Source organism: Condylostylus longicornis, unplaced genomic scaffold, assembly GCF_029603195.1.
Source record: "Condylostylus longicornis isolate FDR11 unplaced genomic scaffold, ASM2960319v2 ptg000043l, whole genome shotgun sequence".
Lineage (NCBI taxonomy): Eukaryota > Metazoa > Arthropoda > Insecta > Diptera > Dolichopodidae > Condylostylus > Condylostylus longicornis.
In genome coordinates, this window is record NW_026578012.1 from 1,460,467 (window position 1) to 1,482,902 (window position 22,436).

Sequence of the window (22,436 nt, forward strand, 5' to 3'; positions counted from 1 at the left end):
CTAAATTTTTTCGCTAGAAAGAAAACATTATTGTTTTAGATCATTAGGAAAATGATATTTTGTCAACAAACACAAAAAGAATCTTAGACAAATTTCGGGTTTTTTTTAGAAATTTTGAAATTTTTGGAAATTGAAAACTATACTTACATTATATTTGTTTCTTCCTTATTTGCCAATGTAATCTTAATTTATACTTATTAAACTCGTTCCAGCAAGTTTCGTATGGTTTTTAGGTGATATCCTTTTTCATACATACATACATAAATCATTATTATTTTCCATTTAATGTGTACATGGTCATCCGGCATTGTAAGCCATAACATTGAGAATTCTGAGTAAATAAATTGATATGGAATAAAAATTACAAATAAAATGAATATTTTAATAAATTAAATAAATTTGGAATTGTCCCAACACAATATAATCGCTTACTTTGATTCAACTAAATTTTTCACAAAAACTTAAAAATTAAAATTAAAATTAAATAATAAAAATTGTCCTTCAGTTATAAAAATTTTTCACATAAAATCCAAAAATGTCTAGACTAATTTGATTTATTTTTTTCATAGTAAATTTGATCTGAAAATCAAAAAAAATCGCCCCAATTATTTAAGCCCTATTATTATTAAATAAATATAAAAAAATAATTGGATTATGGCATTTCATATAGTAATTGACGTTTTAATAAATCTTTTTGTTTTAGTTGCAATTTTTGACGTTTTTGCTATATAGAGCTTTGAGTTTTTGTGCTGTTTTCCTTAACGACAATGATTTATTAGCCACTAATTTAGAGAAATACGATGTTCGAAAAATGTAAAAATTTTTTTTGTTTTTAAATAATTGTTTTTTTTTTTCTATAGATTAATTGATTTTATAGACGTTTTAATATTTTTTTTTTCAAAGAAATCTGATAAACTTATAAAACTGTTTAATTACAATTACAAAATAAATTTTAAGACAAAGTTTTTTGCTTTTTGTAAGTTAAACTTTATTTAGTGTAAAGAATAAAAAAAATTTAAAAGTGCAGCTGAAGCATTCTCTTGAAACATAAAGGTATAAAATAGTTTTCCATTTTCAAAGCTATCGAATAAATTAGAAAAAAAAAAAATTTATTAAATTTTTAAGAAAATTAAAAACACGATGAACAAATTCACGAGGTGTAAACTGCAATAATAATATCCAGGAATAAATTCAGAGATTAAACTTAATTATCGCACTAATTCAAATATTACTTTCTAAACTATAATAACAATAATGTGTGAGCGGGAGCATAATATTTTTACTGAGAGTCTGTCCGAATTTGTCGCGTTAATTTCTCACAATTTCAAATTATTCTTCTGTGAAGCTTAATATACGTATTACCCAAACCTTTATACAAGACATCCAGCTCAATATAAATACTATAAATACTATAAGTATGAAGCTAAAAAAAAGACAATAAAAATGTTTATTATAAGACAATTAAGTGGCCTATCAATCTTTAAAGAAAGTAAGTCAAAAATGGAATAAATCCCATGAGAACGGTTTCTGCAAGAGCTTCTGCGACAAGGTTGAGGAGAAGACGTTGACCCGTCTCTTTTGCTCATGTCCAGCTTTGGCAGGGAATAGGCAAAGATGGCTTGGTATGTGAAGATGCCTCATTTTTCTTTTTTACGGACTAGGGATCTGATGAATGTAAATACCAGAAGATTTCTGAAAAGCTCGGACTGGTTCTTGTGAGGATGGAACATTCTGTGGATTCTGTGGTATGACAACGAACAATTCTGACCTATGCGTACTTTCCGGTATTTCAAAAAATCCCAAAATTTCAGATAAAATTCCTTCCGAATTCGAATCGAACTCAATAAATTTCCATTATTCCACAGAAAAGATTTTTATTCGTAATTTATTAATTAATCCTCGTATCAAAACGTTTGTGCTTTGCGCTTTACTTATAATCTATCGATATATGTATTTCGTTTTATTAAATGAAAAATTAAATAAAAACAAAATGTAGGTGGTCAGCACGAATTAATTGTAATTATTGGAAAACATCGTAACTGTTATATACATATAGATGCATAGATATACACTAAATATTGTTCTTGTCGTTAAACTCTACCTTATATTGAAACGTGAAAGAAAAACTTGAAACCTTCAAGGTCATCTATTGGAAATGATTATTAAAGCACCCGTTTAAATATAGCTATTTAGAGCAAATAAAAAATAATTTTTTTGTGATTTTTTTTATAGAAAACGTTAGCGTTTTAAACTCTTGAAATTCTCTTGATAATAATTTTTTTTTGTTTTTGTGGTGTTTTTAGTTCATTTAATACTTGTTTACGTTTTAGAACAATAGCGCACCACAAAATAATGCAAAAAAACAAAAAAAAAATATTATTTTACTATGACCTAAATAACTTTAGTTGAAATGGCAAGTACTCAAAATGCTGAAATGGAAAACGGCTTGACTTTTCTTATGATATAAAAGAATTTTTTTTTTGTTTCTTATATAAAAACAGAAAATAAATAATAAAAATCTTATTCAATTTAAGTACAATATCTACCATCAAAGTACATATACTTTTATTATGTTCTATATGAGTATAACCTTAATATTATAGTTTAACAATTTAATTCAATTTTACCTATGGGTCATTAATTAATTCTCGAATTTGTTATATTCTTAAAATTATTTCAATATAGGCGAAAAAATAGTTGGGCTTCTCTTGCTCTAACATACTTGTTAAACTATTTTGTAATTATTGCTGCAATTGGAGGAAATGGTGTACCACTTCCTAAGCGTCCGGCGCTGATGAACTCCAGTCAGAAATTTTCAAGGTCTTGGGGCATACTAAATAATTACCGAATGTTAGTGATTTAAGGCAGCTTTTGAGGAGTTTGGACTGGTTCAAACAAGGAGCGGAAAAAATAATACCAGAACAGGCTTAAGTGGCCTAGGAGCACTCTTGAGGGGTGGGGGGCCTAAATAACCTAACCTAATATTTGCCTAATCTGAATGTTAGTGATTTAAGGCAGCTTTTGAGGAATTTGGACTGGTTCAAACGAGGAGCGGAAAAAATAATGTCAGAACAGGCTTAAGTGGCCTAGGAGCACTCTTGAGGGGTGGGGGCCTAAATAACCTAACCTAATATTTGCTTACATTAGTGAAACAATATGAAAATTTTATCGTTTCAGTGTCGACATTTAATGTGATTTAAGGAAGCGAAAACATTACGTTATATTATCCAGTGACGTAGTTAAATGACTGCTTCACTTAGACTGATTCACATTTCTCCAAGGAACTTAGAAAAATCAGAAATTTAAACTAGGTATACAATTATTAACATAAAGATACCACAAGGAGGTAGAAGGGAGAGAGCAAGAAAGGTACAATTGCCAAACAATGATTTTGATCGCAATCGATTGGAGACGTTGAAGCATCCTGAAAGAAAAGGAAAACGATCCTTTTCTAATTCTTAAAAAAAATCCAAAAATAGAAGAGTGCAAGATTCGAAATTTTTCAAAAATGTTGTAAATGTATATGCGCCATTGATTTTTCGTTAAAAGTATTGCCTCTGGTAATCACATCAATTGCAGAGTTTATTGCAAATCCGTACAATTTAATCAGATACAATCAAGATGCAAGCAAATGTGTATGATGTTATACACATTTTCCTTCGTTTAAGTGATTAATATTAAATATGCAAATCTGAGTACCTACTTTAAACGTCTGTTATATACTTCTATTGGTATAATGAAAATTTGACATTCTTATACAAAAAATAAGATTGTTTACTTCCAAATTCTAAAGACGTTTTACCTTACAAAAGCTCGTGCCCTGCAAATTTTTCATATTCTGAAACTGCACTGAAAAGCTCAATATTTTAATTAATAATATGTGCAATTTTCAATTAAATAAAACAAATAAAATTATAGAAAATAATAATAGACCCATATAAAAACTTCAAAATTATTGCTGCACCCTATTAAAATATCATTATGAACATGATCTTATAATATTAAGCTAGAAATTATTCATTTCAGTAGTTTTAAATTAAGTTGTGGTAACAAAATAAAAAAAAAATTCACATAAATTTTAGTTAAACTTTTAAGTAAGTGTAGAAGTTGGTTGGAAAAATCATACAAAAAAATTTAATAAAATAGACAATTTACACTTAATGAATTTCTAATTTATTACACGATTCGAAAACCAAAAACAAAAAAAAATAGACCCTAAATGTTATTTTAATTCTAATCTTTTACAATGTATCACATGCAACATATTATTTTTTTCTCTTAATCAAATTTTAACTTCAACCGTGGCCACCACCATCGAACACAATAAATTTAATTAATATTTATTTTGTGAGTGTATAAATGTTCTAAAAGAGGTTTTACTTTTTTAAGAATAAAGTATAATAGGGTGGTTCTTAAACATGATTTTTAAAAATATTCAATTACTCTATAATTTACTTTTGAAAAAATATTTTTTTTTTATTATATAGAATTTTTAAATTTTTATGATTTGTCATGTATACACTCTATATTAATGTTGCAAACTATACCAATTAAAATTGTCCATATGTCAAAGGTGTTATGTATTAAAACATGAAATATTTAACTTGTAAATTACTATAAACTTTAGCTATATAATTAGATTTTTCCAAATAGATAAGATTGCCATAAATATACGAGTAGCTACATATGCAAAAAAAAATTAACAAAAACTAAAATATTGTAATGCAATATTAATAAAAAGCATATACGGAACAGAATGAATCATGAATCAGAATGAATCGCTGTAAAAACTGTCAATGGAATTTCAAAATTTATTTTACATAAAGCTATACATATTAAGCACTCAAAGAATACAGTATCCGTTTCGGTAGAACACTTAAATTATAAACAACATACACACATTTTTTGTTAATTTTAAAGTAATATAACATTCTGCTGAGTCTGCAATATAACACATTACCTTAATACTGCGAGGTGTTTGGAGAGATGTTTTTAAACGAAAAACTGTTTTGTATAGAAATTCAATTTTACAAAAATTCAAAAGTACCTATAAAATTAAGGTGAATTCATTTGCCGAAATAAGTAAATTCTGGTATAAAGAAGTTAATTTTTTTATTTTTAAAACTGCTCTCAAAAAATTAACAGCTGGATTCATAGTGACTTGAATCTAGTCACTCTATAGTATATGTAGTACTAGGATTAATTTGCCTAAATAATCTTCTCAACTCCCCTATTGTTAGCGTATAGGACTGAATTTTTTTTAGTATAAAACTGTAATTTGGAGTGTTATACAAGTTTATATAATGCGTTTAGAGTGTTATATGCCCTAAAACGAAAACTAATGAATCTTGAATTTTTAAAAGTTTAATGGTTTATAGAACTTAATAACATTCCTTAATAATTTCCGACCTTTACCTGACTTGATTGAATTACTGTATTTTCTTATATCTAATATATAAGAAATAGAAATGTCAAAAAATTTGAATTTATCACAATTTGTATATGACCATCATTTGAACAAAATTATAAAATTTTTTTTTTTTTGTTCAAAATTTCGAAGGTTTTTACTCGTATTGTCTTTATACAAATGTTATCAATTGTAGAAAAATTACAATAGTATTCATTTTTTCAATTTGAGTTCAAATAATTCACAATAATTACATGTTATTTATTTTTAATTCATTCAAGTAAATTGATCAGGTGCAAATTAATAAAATAAAATTTTTGTATAGGTTGCAACCTTGATATTATTGACAATCATATTTTATTATAAAAAAATTTTATCTTAAAAATAGATTAAAAAAAAATTTTTTTTTTGAATATTTTATTAATAAAATGCATTAAAAAATTTGTCAGGAATATTATTATAATTATTTTTATACCTTTATTTCTTATTTGAATTAATTAAATTATTATGTATTTTGTAAATTATGAAATATATTTTAAATTAGAAATAAATTTGGGTGTTTTTGTATTCACTTTCAATTATAAATTTTTATTACATATTTTTAATTTAGAAAAAAAAAAAATCAAATCACAATTCACAATGTCATTTCAAACTTATTTATACATACATGGTATTTATAAGATAAAAGGTTTGATTGTCGGTATTATCTTGTTTGATTGTAAATCTCTCTCTGTTGTTTGAGAGAAAATATAAAATGTAATTATTCCTATTAACAGTATACTTGAATGTTAATGTTGGAAATAATTTAATTACGAATAAATATAAAATATTTCTTATTAGATTTATTAAATTTTAAATTTAAGATTATTTAAATTCTTTTATTAAAATTTTAAATTCATTTTTACATTATGTACGAGTATATATAAAAATTTCTGTGCGAAATCAAATTTACAAAATTTATTGACAACCAAATTAATCGTTTTTCTAATAACACAATAACAAATTATTCTAAAGCGATTAAGATATTTCGTTTTGCCAGTAGGCTACAAATACTTATATTACACTTAAGTAGTCTACAATCATATTATCATTATATTTGTACATAAAAATTAAAATAATTGGAAAATCTTGTAATTCAATTCTATATCTTTTGGGCATAAATTTGAAAATATAAAAAAGGTGTTATTTCTAAAATTTTAATTAATTGTTAATGAATATACAAATTTTCTAGGTAATTATAGTAATAAAGTGTTATACCGTCATATTATATGCTATTAATGCTCATAGGCTAAAAGTAGTAATTTTGGAAAAACGCGTAAAAAATATATATGTTGCTTTATTTTTATTGTACAATTAAAAATATAAAAATTTAAAGCACATTTCTCTTTCGTATTATATAATCTTATTTCGTATAATATAATATAATTTCGTATTATTCTTAAGTAATTTATATATAGCCATTTAAATTTATATACTAAATTTCAATTAATTGTGTTATTTAATTTTAAAATTCTATTTAAGCGTAAGTATACACTATTCCAAAAGTATAACACTTTCAACTACAAATTGGGAGTAGTAGTTACGAACATTTATACCGGTTGATAATATGACTTAACATTTTGTATGTCAATATTTAAATTTGTTGGTTTATTTTTATTCCTATATACCTGTATGTCTCTTTAAAACAGTGTTTCATTTTCAAACTACTCCCAAACTACTCTCTTCGAACTCTTAGTTGAAAATATTGGGTAGTATTATATTTCTTTTTTTTTTTTAATAAAACTGAATGTATAACATTTTGTATGTATAACACTTTATGTGTATAACACTTTCAATTAAAGAAGTGTATAATACTTAGAATGATTTTTTTACGTATTTTAGCCACATAAGTTGGTAATTTATTTCACACCTACATGTGGGCAAATAAATTATTAACAATAAGAGACAAACTTTTCAATAAGCAAAAGTTTGAGGCTTTTGTGATTGTAAATTGTAATACCTTACAATTATGTACCCATTATTTAAGCTCATATTTAATGTGCCCATTAAAATTAAGCTCTTAAAAATTTATACAAAAATTATTTGGAAAATTTGTGAGAAGGGTTTTCTCAATCTCACTCAATTTCTCAGACTCAATGTAAAAATCAAAACTATTATATTGAGAAAAACAATTTCCTTTTATTTTCCGTGTATTTAATATTAGATGGGCAGCATTTTAATTGTAATGATAAATTTCTTCAGAATATTTATTCAAATATCCGGAACTTATAATAAAAAAAAAGTTTATTTTAGAAATGCTTAAGTACAATAATACCTTCATAATAAATATTTTTTAAAAAGGAAAGTAATTTGCATGTATAGAAGACAATATAAATTTCATATACACATTAATAAAACAGCACTAAAATCTCCATTAAAATTCATTGAGAATATTAAAAGAAAAAGAAAACAACGTTTTTAACGCGCCAAATATTAAAATTCATTAATTTAAAACAAGAAAAAAAATATAACAGAAAATTTTCTCTCATATATCATTATTTCCTTTTCAAAATGATCAAGATAATAAAAATGCACTTAAAAGTTCAAAATTATGATCACACAAAGTCATTTGAACATATTAAAAATGTCTTAAAAAAGAATTTATGCGATGACGATCAAATTAAATATTCTCAAAAGAACATACATAATATAATACATATGTAAGTATACGATTAAGTGTTATACTGTTATACAAATCTAAATAACAATTGTAAATATATATGTAATACAAAAGTATATGGGTTTAGTCAGTATTTTTTGTAAATTTCCTCAAATACCAATATAATATAAAAAGTGTTCTTTTAGTGAAAACAAAATAATTTCGTAAAACATCCACTTGGAACGCAAATTAATCTGAATAATAATAAAAATGTAAAGAATTGCGAATTTCTCGAATCAATTATGAATGAATTTTTGTAATATTAAGAATCACAACATCGCAAAAATTTAAAATAATACAAGATTTAAAAGTGTTGTATAGGCGTATGTATGGCTGTAAATTTTTATACAGTTATAATTTTATCTATATATACATACGAATATTCTAGAAATTTGAAATTATAAATCTTAAATTTGAAGTTTGTTCTGCCTCTCTACATTCATTAGACAATGAATGATACACGCAGTTCCTCTCAATTACTTTCCATTTGCATTCAAAAAAAAAAATGTTATAATTTATGTGATAATAGTAATTAATATGTTAAAGAGAGAACAACTATGCCATCGCTGGAGCTGTATGTTCTACTATAGTCAATGAGTACGCGTTCGCATCCGTGATAACGCAAATGCCAAAAAATAAAATTTTATTTCATTTGGGGAACAGAAATTCGCTTCTCTTTTTACAATCGCAAACCATAGTCTATCAGTTAAGAACCAAATAGCCTATTACATGAAAGCGCGTTCAATCTTTACCTCAAATAGTAATACCAATATCCCCCTATATAATATTATACCTCGTTTAATTTATTTTTGGCAATTTGTACACATAAAACAAATCTTCCTATATTTTGTACGCCGCGCAATAAAAGCAAAATAATATCAATAAAAATTATAATAAACATGTAGTCTATTTAGAGAAAAATGGTGAATCTTCCAGACAATTGAATTAAAAGGGGTCAATTATTGTGGTCATTTTATTATAATATGTGTTTTATATATTTATGTATATGTATATGAACAAGCCGTAGTAAAAATATTTTTATATTATATCAACAACATAAATGAAAACAATAATAACAAAAAGAAAAAATCTGGTTTGATCAACATATGATCGACCGGATCATATTAGTTCTGGCGGGCCAATATTCACAAAGAATTTAAAAATTTATTTCTATTGTTAAACAAAGTCTGTATATAAGATTTCATACAAATCGATTGATTAATTTTCTTAAGAAATTATAAAAATTTCTTATCGAAATTTGACATACGTCTCGGAATTTGATCAATTCGGCACATTTCAGAACTATATTGTGAGTCTGATATAAGTTTTCAAATAAAAATCGGTTCAACTCACCTGGTAATTTAGGAGTGCTTATACAGACCAAAAGATTAGCAGACATCTCGCTGAAAATTATTTTTTTTTGCATTGTTCGCAACAGAACGGAGTTCGGTTACGGAAATGTCGTTATGTGAAATTTACTGTTAAAACAATACCACCCTTTTTGTATTCAATTCAATTGGTAAAAATGTTAGTAAGATGCAAAAATATTTTTTTGTAAATGATTATTTTATTTAAAGCACTTACATGTTGACGTGTGAACTTTATATTTGCCAGTTTCAGTTTATTAAACCTCGACAACGTATCGTGTCGTTTAATTTTATTATAAAATAAAAAATATATATATAAAAGAAATTTTTTTGAAAATAATCATAAATAAATAAAAAAAATTTAAAATAAACTTTAAAAATGAGTAGAATTGCTTTTTTCAATTTAATATTTATGCTTTTAATAATTTTAACTCAGACGGTTAGTGGAATTTTAATTGCACATATTATTTGTAATTTTTATATATAATTTAAATTAAATAAAAATTAAATGCATTAATCATTATTACAAAATTTTGCAGTGTTTCGAATTTAAAAAATCACTTAAATTTCCTTTAAATTTATAGTAAAAAAATAAAAGATAAAAATTCAAAATTCAAAATTATTAATTTAATTAAAAGATTATGATTTTATAAACCCTCTATGTATAACAATTAAAAAAAAATTTTTGAAATTGTGTAAAATTTAATTTAAAAAAATAATTGTGGAGGATTTTTGAATGAAAAACAAAAAAAAAAAAACTTTTTTTTCTAATATAAAATTCGATTGATTATTATACTTAAATTTTCCAGCTCATATCGAGTGTTAAAATAAAAAAGTTTTCAATTCCAATCAGTGAATCAAAATTTGCTTTCGTTCAGAATTATAAATATTTTGAGGTACGTTTCTCATAATAATATGAAATTGATATACGATATAGATTCTAATTTTTTAACCTCCACTTTTGTTATCATACTGTTAATGTAGTGTTGTGCTAAATTGTATAACAAAAATACAAAGTATATACCGTAATATTTTGATAGAGAGTAACAAGCTTCTTTTCTGATATTCAGAAATTTGAAAATTTACATTTGAAAATTTGAATTCTAATTAATGCAAAATTAAATTAAAACAATGATGTTTGCCAAAAATTATTATAAATTATATGTTACCGATTATATAGGCGAGAAATACCGTTAAAATTTTTAATTACGATATGTACATAATTCGAAAGTTATTTATGATAAAGATTTTATATTTAAATGTAAAATTGTAAATGTCAATGTCATTTGTGTTCTGTCATGAAAAAAAAAAACAGAAAAATTTTTTGTTATTTAAGCAAATCATTTCAAATTTAGCAAGTGATGTGAACTGTATACCAAAAAATACGATATATATTTAAAGAATGTGATAAATTTTTTCTAAAATTGATTATATAAAGAAACTGTTTTAATAAAAAATATTTTTCATATTTTATTTAAATTTGTTTTCTTTCATCAATTACACTTTATATAATAATTATTGTGTATAACAGTTAGAATATTACATATTTAAATTTTGTAATGGTATAATGTAATGGTATAATAATTTTGTAATGGTATTACAAAATTATTTTTTTTTTTCATAAAAAGTCACATATTTTAAATTTGTTGAATTGGAGAAAATAAAATTTAATTCATCAAATTAAATTGGAATGTTTTTAAAATGAAACTTTTTTTACTCAAATAAAAATAATTGTGAATTAGCACTAGCACTACATTTTGCATAATTTATCTACAAATACAAATAAACACAAATATTCTCCATAATATTGTCTTTCCTCTCATAAATTCTCTCACCTAAAACTGTGCAAATGAGATTATTAATAAAATATTCACAATAATTGAATCAAGTGGAATGCTCACTGTTAGAATGCTCATTGCATATTGTAAAGTTAATTTTTTGTCACATATAAATTAAAAATGCACACGTCTAATAAAGTTTGTGAGAATTTTAAAAATATTTTTTTAAAAGTAATTTTTACTCAAACACAAATTATTTAAATAATAGATTAAATTTTAATAATTTTATGTTAAAAATTTTATTTAAAATATTTTAATTTTAATTCTTGTTTTTATTCTTTTTAGAGTCATATTGCTAAATCACAATTTTTAGCACCATTAACAAATCGACTGAAAGAATTAACATTCATACATATAATTGGAAATTTCTTAGATAAGTAAGTATATTAATTAATTTTAAATATTAATAATTTTTACACTTAAATTTTAAAAATTATTTTTTATAATTTACTTTTTTAGAAAAGATTTTTCAATTAATTTACAAAATGGAAATTGCCGTAGCCCAGCAGAACCACATCAATATACTGGATTATATTGTGATATACAATTTCAATTAGCAAGTTATCCATATGAAAATGCAACATTATTAAAACGTCAAACATTTTATAATAATGAATATCATAATACAATTATAGATGGCGGTACTGTTTTTAATAAAAGTGATAAAGATTTTAAAGTTTTAATAATAATTAGACAAGAATTTTTAGAAATTAAAATCAATGATAAATATTTTGGTTTATTTTTTTATGATCAAACACAACCGATACATCGAACGAATCATATATTAATAACGAGTGCAATAGTTAAAAATGCTGAAGTAAGAGAATTTTTATTGGTTAATGAATATGAAATAGAAAATAAGAATTATATGAATTTGGAAAATATATTTTGAAAAAAAAATTTTTTTTTATTTAAAAAAAAATTTAACTATTTTAATTATAAATAAAATATTATAAATATTTAAATGTTGTATAAATTATTGTGAAAAATAAATATAATGAATTGAATTCTTAAGAGAAATTAATTAACAAAGTGAAAACGAAGAGAGAACGAAGAAAAACGAAGGGGAAAGTTACAGCAAATTGCAAATTGTTAAAGAAATTATCTTAAATAATGAATTTAGTATTAGTAGAAACAACAAGTTATCAAAAATATAATGAAATCAGTGCTATATTCTATAATCAAGAACTAAACAATCAAAATCTCTTTAGCCCTCAAAAACGCAAAAATCCGAAGAAGGGATTGAAGAATTCCGAATGCTCCAGTAAGATCAGTGCCTCAAAAGTTGAACATTGCTGTTATGTCGTTGTTGGTAAAGAGGTACAGCTTCGAGAAAAATTTTGCCTCTTTGCTGAGTAACAGAAGGGACTCTGAGCGTGACTTTTCAGGTTGTCCAGTGGGAACACACGTTGTTAGATGGTACGCAGATGGGTCACAGACCAGTATTGGGACGAGTGCGGGGGTATTTCGACCAAGAACCAAATTCTCCGAACCTATGAAAACTTTTCCGAGTGTGTTTCGGGCTGAGTTGCATGCCATTGAAATGTGCGTGCGGTTCAGCCTGGAAAGGGGGTATCGGGGACAGGAGATAATGATTATGTCGGATAGCCGGGCTGCGATCGGAGCGCTGAACTTGTTTTCAGTATCCTCCGCGGCAGTATAGGGCCGTCTTGAGAAGCTCAATGAGTAAGGCACATGCAACTGGGTCACACTGTGCTGGGTGCCGAGCAATGTGGGCGTGGAAGGAAATGAGGCCGCTGATGCACTTGCAAGGAAGGGGGCAAACACACCTCTTCTTGGGCTGAAGCCCTTCTTCGGAATCGGACCACATACTATTCGTTGGGAATTAAGGAAGGAATTAGAAAGAAGATGGTCGGAGCGCTGGAGAAGTCTTCCGTGGCTGCGGCAAGCCAGAAGCGATTTAAGAAAATTATAGAGATGGGCAAGAGCCAGGTGAGAGTCCTCACCGGCATTTTGACGGGTCACCGCAGGCTTAGGGGACACCTCAGTCGGCTGGGCCTGGAAAATGAGGATACTTGCAGATCCTGTGGGGAGTATGGAGAGATCTCGGTGCACCTCCTGGGGCAGTGTGATGCTCTTGCTCGTAGGAGGGGGGAAGTGCTGGGGGCTTTGCTGTAACGGTGGCGGAGTTACGGTCTTCTGGTCCTCACAAGTTGCGCACTCGGATGGGGACGCAGAATAGATCCTTATACGTTGTCGCGGTGCACTGTTGCCCCCGTTGTACAAATCTACAAAAAACCTATGTCGTTGTTATTAATGTTTGTTGTTATTATTGTGTGATTAATATTTGTGTGAAATGTCAAAAACAATGAAAATAATTTAAAGAACAAATTTAAAATTAGAAATTCGAATCCGGTTGATTGCCGAACTATAATTTCTGAATTTCATATGTATTTTTAATATATTATATAGGCAAAAAAATTTTTTGATAACCATGTAATGGACATCGAGTGTATTCATTTAAGTATAGCAAATTTATAAATCCAGTACAAGGTGTAGGTATGCTTAAACATTAAAAGCGAATATTGTTGTCACTTTTCTTTAAAGAACAAAGTTCTCAAGTGTTACTTCCCGCTGTGTTTTCAGGGTAACATCCGTTATATTTATCACAAAACAAGAAATAATCTGTTGGATTTAACAATTTGTGCGATAAGTGAGGAAAATAATCTTTTACTGGAATTAACGACTAGATCCGCTCATTAAAATTTAACAACAATACTGTAAGAAATGTGAAAACCTTGTAAAAGTTGTCATACATAAAAATTTTTACTAACTAAAATTCTGATAACTAAAATTGAATTTCGAAAAATTAACACACATGCACTTAACTGTTAAATTAATTATATAATAAAAAATTCAACAAAATGGCGAAGTTCTATACGGTGGGAAGTACGAATAAAAAATAAAAAAAAACTTAGGAAAAATTCCAATTTGTGCAAAAAGTAAACAGTAATTAAAAGTTATACTAGATAAAAAGTACAATTGGTTCAAGTTAAATTGATCTAATACGTGACCGTTAAATCTGATTTAAGATTAACTATTAGAATTTAAAGGTTTAAAAGTTGAAAGTTGAACCATTGGCAAGTAAATATATGCAATTTTATAATTAAAAAAAAAAACATTGTACAATTAATTTCTGTACTTATAGGCAAAAAAACAAACGATATGAAAATTAGTTGACTTGAATTTCTGTTATAATTTTTATTACAATATTCACATACATATGTATGTGTGTATATATAAGTTTGCTAAGCCCAATGTATGTGACAATTTGGCACGTTACAATAAATGTCAAAAATAACATTCTAACTAAAGTTTTTTCTTATTATTTTTACGAATTTGTAGTTTTTGAGCGAAATTTCGAATTACATGTTAATGAACTAACGAAAAAAACCGAAATATAACAGTCTTTCTGTTGTTCTGCTTCATTTCCTCGAAAAAAAAAAAACCAAAATTTCATGGTTTTTAGAACTTCTTTAACTCAATGTTTCATTGCATCTAGCGAAATGCCAACCTTGAGAAAAATTTCAATTTATATAATGTTAAATATCAAATAATTTTGTTTAATGAAGTTTGGCTAAAAGTATCTGAGTCTGTTGGCAAAAATGACGTACATGTTTCGAAGCATGTTTTGCAGAAAAGTGCATTTAAGGAGACATTTGTAGAGTTAGAAAAATTTTTATATACACAAAAATAATTCAAAAATATGCCCCATTTTTGTGAGAATCTAGAATTTTACATATCGATTAATTTCGGACATTTCAAGTAATTTTAAATAGTTGTTCGTTTTCGATCTGGAAAAAACAAAAAAAAAAAATTTTTTTGCAAAAAAATTTTTGCGGGTAAATTTCGCAACATTCAAATTTGTTTTTTCATTTTTTTTTTTTTTTTTGTAATTTATCTTTTCCTTGTAACTAATACTTTTTTTCTCAGTGTCACAGTTTTTATCAATCTCTTTTTTTTTTTAGAAGGACACGGAATTAATTAAATCAGAACTAAATTAGAAATAATTAATAGGAAACGATAATTTGTTTAATTTCATAATCGATAATGTTTGACAGATAAATGAGCGCAATATGAATTTCTATTACAACCTAATAGAAATCATTTAATCAAAATTTAATTAAGTAGCGCAAATTTTAAATAATGCTTGCATAAATACACAAAAGAGTTAACATATCAATTTATAATCTCATATTTTAAGTAACATGTGACATACTTTAAGTGAAAGACCTTTTTAATATGTAAGTGAGCATATTTGCATTCTATAAATGTCAAAAAAGCATTTGCATTCTATAAATGTCAAAAAAAGAACTCTTTCGTGCTACTCTCTTGTACAATCCAGTTACTTTGTGGTATTCATGAATACTCGTTAATTAACTGGCGAAAACCCGTTACCTTTTACACCTTACCAGATTTACTTCTAATTTTTTCTTTGTTTGACATGCTTAAAATATTCGGAATAGAGATGGAAAAAACTGCGATTTTTCAATCACAGTGATTGAATATGATTGCTCAGTTCAAAACACAGTGAAAAGGAATAGTGATTCCAATGATTGTTCTTTTCGAATTAATTTGATTATTATGATGAAACAAACCTGTATGATCCATTAGAGAAATATGATCAATCATATTGGTAACGAGAAAATTTAAGGCTTTCCTATGAAGATTTTTGTTTGGGGAACCAGAAATCGGACAGGCATGATTTAAAAAACATATTCCTGGATAATGATATTTAAATTGCATTATTAGTTCCTTACCCGATAACAAATACAATATACAACAAATATCAATTCCAAAAAAAAATTGAATTCTGTAAATAAATTATGTCAAAAAATTTGCAATATTATTTTTGATAAAATTATAAATCATAATTAAATCGTGAAATGCAAATCACGTATTTTTATAATAAATGTATTCTGACTTATTCCTGACCTTAAATTTATTCTCAAAGCACGTGTTACAGAAAATAAGAATGCAATATGAATTCTTATTTTCTTGAAGTTAAAGAAAAATTAAAAAAAAAAAATTAAGTGAACTTAACCCTAAAATACAGAAAATTATTAAAATTTAAAAGGTTCATAAATTTCAAATACCTATAGTTTGTTGAAAATATAAACGATTTTGACATGATTAAAATTTATGAGAATGCCAATTGAATATCACATATTGCAAGCACATTTTCCATAACAAAATTCAGAAAATATTTTAAAAAATGAGTATAAAATTTAAAACTTTGAATTACAACAATGTTTCAGTCATATGCTCCTTACTACTTTAACTTGAGGTAAAAGGTGTTAAACCTGTGGCTGTAGTGTAAACGCCAAAAAATTTATGAAAAAATTTATGACAGAAGCAGAGATCTCCTCGAAAAAGAAAAATTTCCGTATAAACTGTGTTTGCGTTGACAAGTTTAAAGATAACTAACCTAACGTTACAACCACATGCGAATGTCAAAAGCCTGACTTTTGTAGCTAGTGTCAAATCATTTGTCATTTGAATAGAGGCAATTCGCTCTTGCTTTCAAAACAATGACTGAAAACTAAAAAAATATTAAAATGCTCTATCAATTTTAATCGATGTCTTTTGGAATTATTCTTATGCTGCAGTCAGTTAATACGCAGCCAAACAACAATACTTTTACAATAATATAGCATTCCTGTCAAATTTGAATGAAAAATGAAGCTGTCAATCCTGTTTTTTAATCTTTTATAAATTCAAAGATAAATGACCTTTATATAATAAGAAAAATTAATTTTCATAATAATTTTAATGAATTATAAATAACGCCATTTCTTATCCTGCTACCAATAAATAAAATTTTCTTAAATATTAACTGTAAAATATTTTTTATTTCATTTAATTTAATTTACATTCGAAATAAATGTTAACCATTAAACCAAATCAAAAATTAATAAAAAAAAAAAAGTATCAATTACATGACGCCCGAATTACACTAACTACAATTCTCAAAATTAATCGATTTCGATAAACTAATGAATTGCAAGTGTCAATTAATTTAAACTCAATAAAAATTAAAAAAATGTTGGTACACTTAACTACATTTTTTTAAGTGATCCTTGAGAAATTCGTGCAACATGATAAAATATCTTGTTTATGCAAAAAATAAAATATAATTTTTCTATTCAATCTCAATGCGTTCGAATATCCTTTAAAAGTAAAAATTAAAATATAGTTAGTAATTTTTCATGATATGCTGATTCTGCTTTGGAATTCATGGTATATTCACTGTCTATTTGGAACTGAGCATAATATCAACGCAGTATGAAGGGAATGCAATTCAGTAGCATAAGAGAATATCAAGGTTTAAATTGAAGAAAAAAATTGTCTGCATTACATTTAATTGTTACACAGTCAAAATATCAAAAATATATTTAAATATCTTTAAGAATGTATCAAATTCGTGTATATACTGCAAAAACGAACTCAGAGACTGAATTTCATTTCATGTATCTAAAAGAGAATACACATTAAATTTTTTTCTGTTTACTAATTACTGATTTTTAACCATTATCGTTGTGTCAGTAATGTAGAGTAATTTAGAAAAATTTTTACTTATCATTTTTAGAAATGATATTATGACTAATTTTAGAAATCTGTGCTGTGCAATTTTACTTGTGACACTCAAGTTGGAGCAAAAGTTGCTTCTATATGTGATTGTTTTTTTTTAATGATATTTTAATATTGCATCAGATTTTAGGATGGACAAAAGTTGAGTTTTGCGCTCTACTCGGAAGAATGATTGTCGTTCTTCAGTACCACAACAACTTCTCAATCAGAGTGTTCTTCATGAGCGAGTCTTGTGAGAGATTTTGGAATCTTAATCTTATAGTATGCCATAGGCTCGATTTCAATTTAATATGGTAATTCAAAAAAGCTAATTAAGAATTTGTGGTGAGGTATACCAAGGAACTTATTAATCCTTATGTTAACAAAAAATTTTGTAATTTCAAAAAATATTTCAGAAAGCATTTTTAACATTTTCCTAGTACATTGCGTTTTCAGAAAATGGCAGACAGGAAATGCTTAGATCTAATTAATTCTTAATCAAATTACAATTATAAAATGCATCTATAAAGAGAAAATATACGAGTATTTGAGAAATTTTTAAAAAAATTTTAAATTTTAGCAAGTCTAATGTAAAAAAATTCATTCTATAAATTTAATTAACCCATATACTTGGCAGGTTTATCAGATAAGTTTCTATAAATTTTTTAATTTTTTTTAAAAAAATTGTGTAATCGTATAATCATAAATTGTTATAAATACATATTTGCATTATTATGTAACTTTAGATTATACCACATATATATATATATACAATTTGTACTCGAATGTAAATCTTAATATATAAATAAAAATATAACTATAACCCGGAAAATCTGGTTAGTGCACAAAAATACAATAAAAAAATAAAATATATACATATATGTGTACATAAACTATACGCCCAAACAGTTTGAAGTTAAAATAAATAAAGAAACGATTATTTTCAACATTATTACATTTTTATATTCTGTTATAACGGTCTATTTATGATTATTTCGCGCAACCGTCAATTTATGATCATACAAAGCGCACATATACCTACTGCAAGTATTTTAATTATATACGCTGTATGTTTATAAATAAACAATATAAAATTTCTATACGTAAAATTTATGTCGTCATCAACCTTATATACCGTTCTTTTCTATAAACATATGTCTGTATGTACATATATCAGAAAGTATATGCAAGTAGTTGTTGTTTTATTAAAATTTATTAATTTATTTTTACTTTTCTATCTATACCGTAAATACGCGTTTAATTTTTCATGTCAAATTTTGTCTTTATGAGCTTTATGCTCATATTTAATTTTTAATAAATATTTTATTTGTTACTCTTACACTTACTCAAAGATACAGTAATACTCGAGACAAAATATTATAACAGTTAGCTAAAACATTATTATAACAAAATATTTAAAGTTTTCATTTGCTTACTCATACACCAAACATAATAGTACGTGTTTGATGTAAGATCAAACAAAATCGAACATACTGTGTACATGTTTGATTTTCTTTTATGAATTCAAAATTTGGTGAAAATTTATTGTGTAAATTTGTTCGTACACTGAATGAACGTTTTATTTAATTTAATAAAAATATATAGGAATGCAATTCAATTGATAAACGCCTCCTTGAAAGAATTAATTGTAAGAGGTTGTAAAACAATGCACGACAATCATTTTTTTTAGAATCAAGGGCAAGAAAATTTTCGAAAGAGAAGTTTTAATTGAATACATTTCTCTAACTCAAGCTAGTTATGACCTAAAGCTTAATTTTTCTAAAATCATGATTAGAATCAAATGTATGGAGGCCTAATCAAATAAGCTGCTAATTTCAATTTAATCATAAATTTTGAAATCAAATTTTAATTTTGTATGATTACGTTATGAAACTCGAACTTTGTTTGTAAAGAAAACAAAAAAAGAAAAAGAATAATTTAAAATTGTATTTACTGTTTTAAAATTGTATTAAAATATTGTATACCTAGCTACTAAAAGTTTATGATAGTAAATTTGAGCAATAAGTACTAAAATGCTTAAACATTAGAAAAATTATATTAAGATCAGTGAATTATATAGTTTGTTGAAGTTTTTTGACGCAACATAAATATAACAACAGCAACAACAACCCGAAATGCAACAATAAAACTGTATATAAGTATATAAACATAGTAACAAAATATTTCGCCAGAATTGAGTATAATAAAACGCATTTTTACCGTACACCACCATTTAACAGTGCCTATTCAAACATGTATTAAACACACAGATATCAAATAGCTAAAAAAAATAAAACTATTAAAAATCACTTTTAATTACAAAAAAAAAAAAACACTTAAAAAAATAAATAGTTTTTTTTTTTTTGAGAAAATAATAAAACATAATTTTCAATTTATTATGAAAAATATTCAAAAAAAAAAAAAATAAAAAATTAAGTTATGTAACATAATATTTTTAAAACAGTAAAATTTTGTAGTTTAAACATAATTTTCTTATAAAATTTACATGTGTATATGTGTTAGTGTAGCTGCGTTCATTAAAAATGATACCTTTAGAAAATTATATGCATAACACAAGTAATTATAATCAAAAAATACCTTTAAAATTACTCAAAATATGATAAAGTAGTTTCACATTTTGGAAATTTTCAAACGAAATATTAATTTTAATAAATTAAGGTAAATGAATGATTTTTATTGCATGTTAAACTGCTGAGACAAATTGCATAACGCAGTGTTTAGCGCATAGCTACAAAACAAATACTCAATTAAAAAAAAAAAAGTTAAAATAATCTAGCTGCAAAGCCTAGCATTGTTTAAATGTAAAATTAACCAAATTTATTATGATATTGCGATGACATTGACAGCTGAAATTATGGTTGACATTTGGTTAATAATTAGAAAAATCTGTCAAAATTTTATTATGAATTTTACTAATACAACATCATAGTTGCGGAATTAATAAGAATGTGCTTATTACACTAATAATTTAACCTAATGGAAATTTCTTCATGCAATTGTCAAAATTTGTAAATAGCAGTCAAAACTACGTACAGAATTTAACGTAAATATAAATACATAAAATTTTAAATTTTTATTCTATAATCTGAAAAGAATTAAACAATTAAAGCGGTATGGTCGTTTTCTAATTTCTTTCTAATAAAAAAGAGAACACTACAGCCAGATATTTTGAGAGAACAGAAAAAAGAGAACATAATATTAAGACAGATATTTTACATTGCAAATCCATTTCTGGAATTACATAAACTCCTGTTCCATTCATAATAGTGAAATTTTTTTTAGATTTGCTGTTATACAAAAATTGTTATGAATAAATCAAAAACATTGTCATCAGTAAATTATACGAGTATGTCACATTAATATATGATATGTCACTGATATCATCAATTATAACAGAATTAAAATTTACGCAAATAATACGAAAATTTTTAAAACTATTATTCACCACCTGGAGAACATCATAGAATAACAAGAAGATCTTCTTCTTTCTAGCTTGTCTCTTTGTTTTTATATTATGTTATATAATTATCTGTTCTTAGGATAATGTTAGTTTTAATATTGTTCAAGTGCAATTGTATGTAGTTAATGCAAATATTTTTTCGAAATTACGATCTCCGATTTTTCAAATATGTTAAAAGAGAACTTTCCTTATGAAAAACCAAAGCCACGCTATTATTGTTTGCGGCCTATCGTTATGATGCGAATCGGTTTCACAGCCCCCTATAATTGTGAAAAAAAAATAAATCAACAATTTACTGTTTGCACTTAATTCTCTATAATTCTCTTAAGAAAATCCGGTTTGATAAGACGCGTATAGATATACTTTGGAATGCAAACATAGTTTCGATAGCACTAACACAAATTATGCAAAACTCACAAAAAACACCTAATTAACAACTAAAGGTTCTATGTGACTTATGACATAAGTATGTATGTACCTGAATATTTCCTCCGATACTCCTTTAATATACTCCTTTAATACTTATACCGTAAGTAATTAAACACTATAATTAATTCTTGCTTATGGTACGAGTATGATTAAAATATTATTTAAAGAAAAAAATTTACAAAAATGAAAAATGTTGAATTAATTAACGCAAAATTAAAAAAAAAAAAAGTTGACGATATAACATTGACAGCTGTTAATAATGCGCGTACATACGAGTAGAATGACGAAGATGAATGATTGATCATTTTGTTACTTAAGATGCATGAATTATAAATGTTTGTTATAAGTATGCCTAGCAGGTTGATATGAAAGACGATATCAAAGCAGCTATACGAATTATATTTCTGTACAATATGCGTATAGTGCGTTTTTATCTACGATCTGCATATTATAACACATACATACATACGAACATCCATGCGCAATTTTAATTGAAATAAAATTATTAATATTGGTATCGCCTATATCTTGAGTTAAAAATGCATTAAGAGACAAAATTATATAGTAAAATTTTTAAATAATTTCCATAGAACACTTAAGTCAGTTATCAGTGGCTTAATAGTAT

General features: G+C 25.6%; 1 protein-coding gene across 2 annotated transcripts; it reads left to right on the forward strand.

Annotated features, from left to right (window-relative positions):
• Positions 1 to 9,715: 9,715 nt before the first annotated feature.
• Positions 9,716 to 12,317, forward strand: LOC129610075 (uncharacterized). Of its 2 annotated transcripts, XM_055522404.1 has the most exons (4): positions 9,716 to 9,911; positions 10,282 to 10,368; positions 11,596 to 11,687; positions 11,770 to 12,317. In XM_055522404.1, the coding sequence occupies exons 1-4, from the start codon at positions 9,852 to 9,854 to the stop codon at positions 12,200 to 12,202; spliced, it is 672 nt and encodes a 223-aa protein (XP_055378379.1). In that variant the 5' UTR covers positions 9,716 to 9,851; the 3' UTR covers positions 12,203 to 12,317. The 2 variants fall into 2 exon arrangements, with proteins under 2 accessions (XP_055378379.1, XP_055378380.1); XM_055522405.1 differs by lacking the exon at positions 10,282 to 10,368 and having other exon boundaries at positions 9,718 to 9,911.
• The last annotated feature ends 10,119 nt before the right edge of the window (positions 12,318 to 22,436 follow it).

Coding starts and splice junctions, on each gene's coding strand:
- LOC129610075 (XM_055522404.1), top strand. CDS start 9,852: ATGAGTAGAATTGCTTTTTTCAATTTAATATTTATGCTTTTAATAATT. Junction 9,912..10,281: donor TAATAATTTTAACTCAGACG/GTTAGTGGAATT, acceptor TAAATTTTCCAG/CTCATATCGAGTGTTAAAAT. Junction 10,369..11,595: donor AGAATTATAAATATTTTGAG/GTACGTTTCTCA, acceptor TATTCTTTTTAG/AGTCATATTGCTAAATCACA.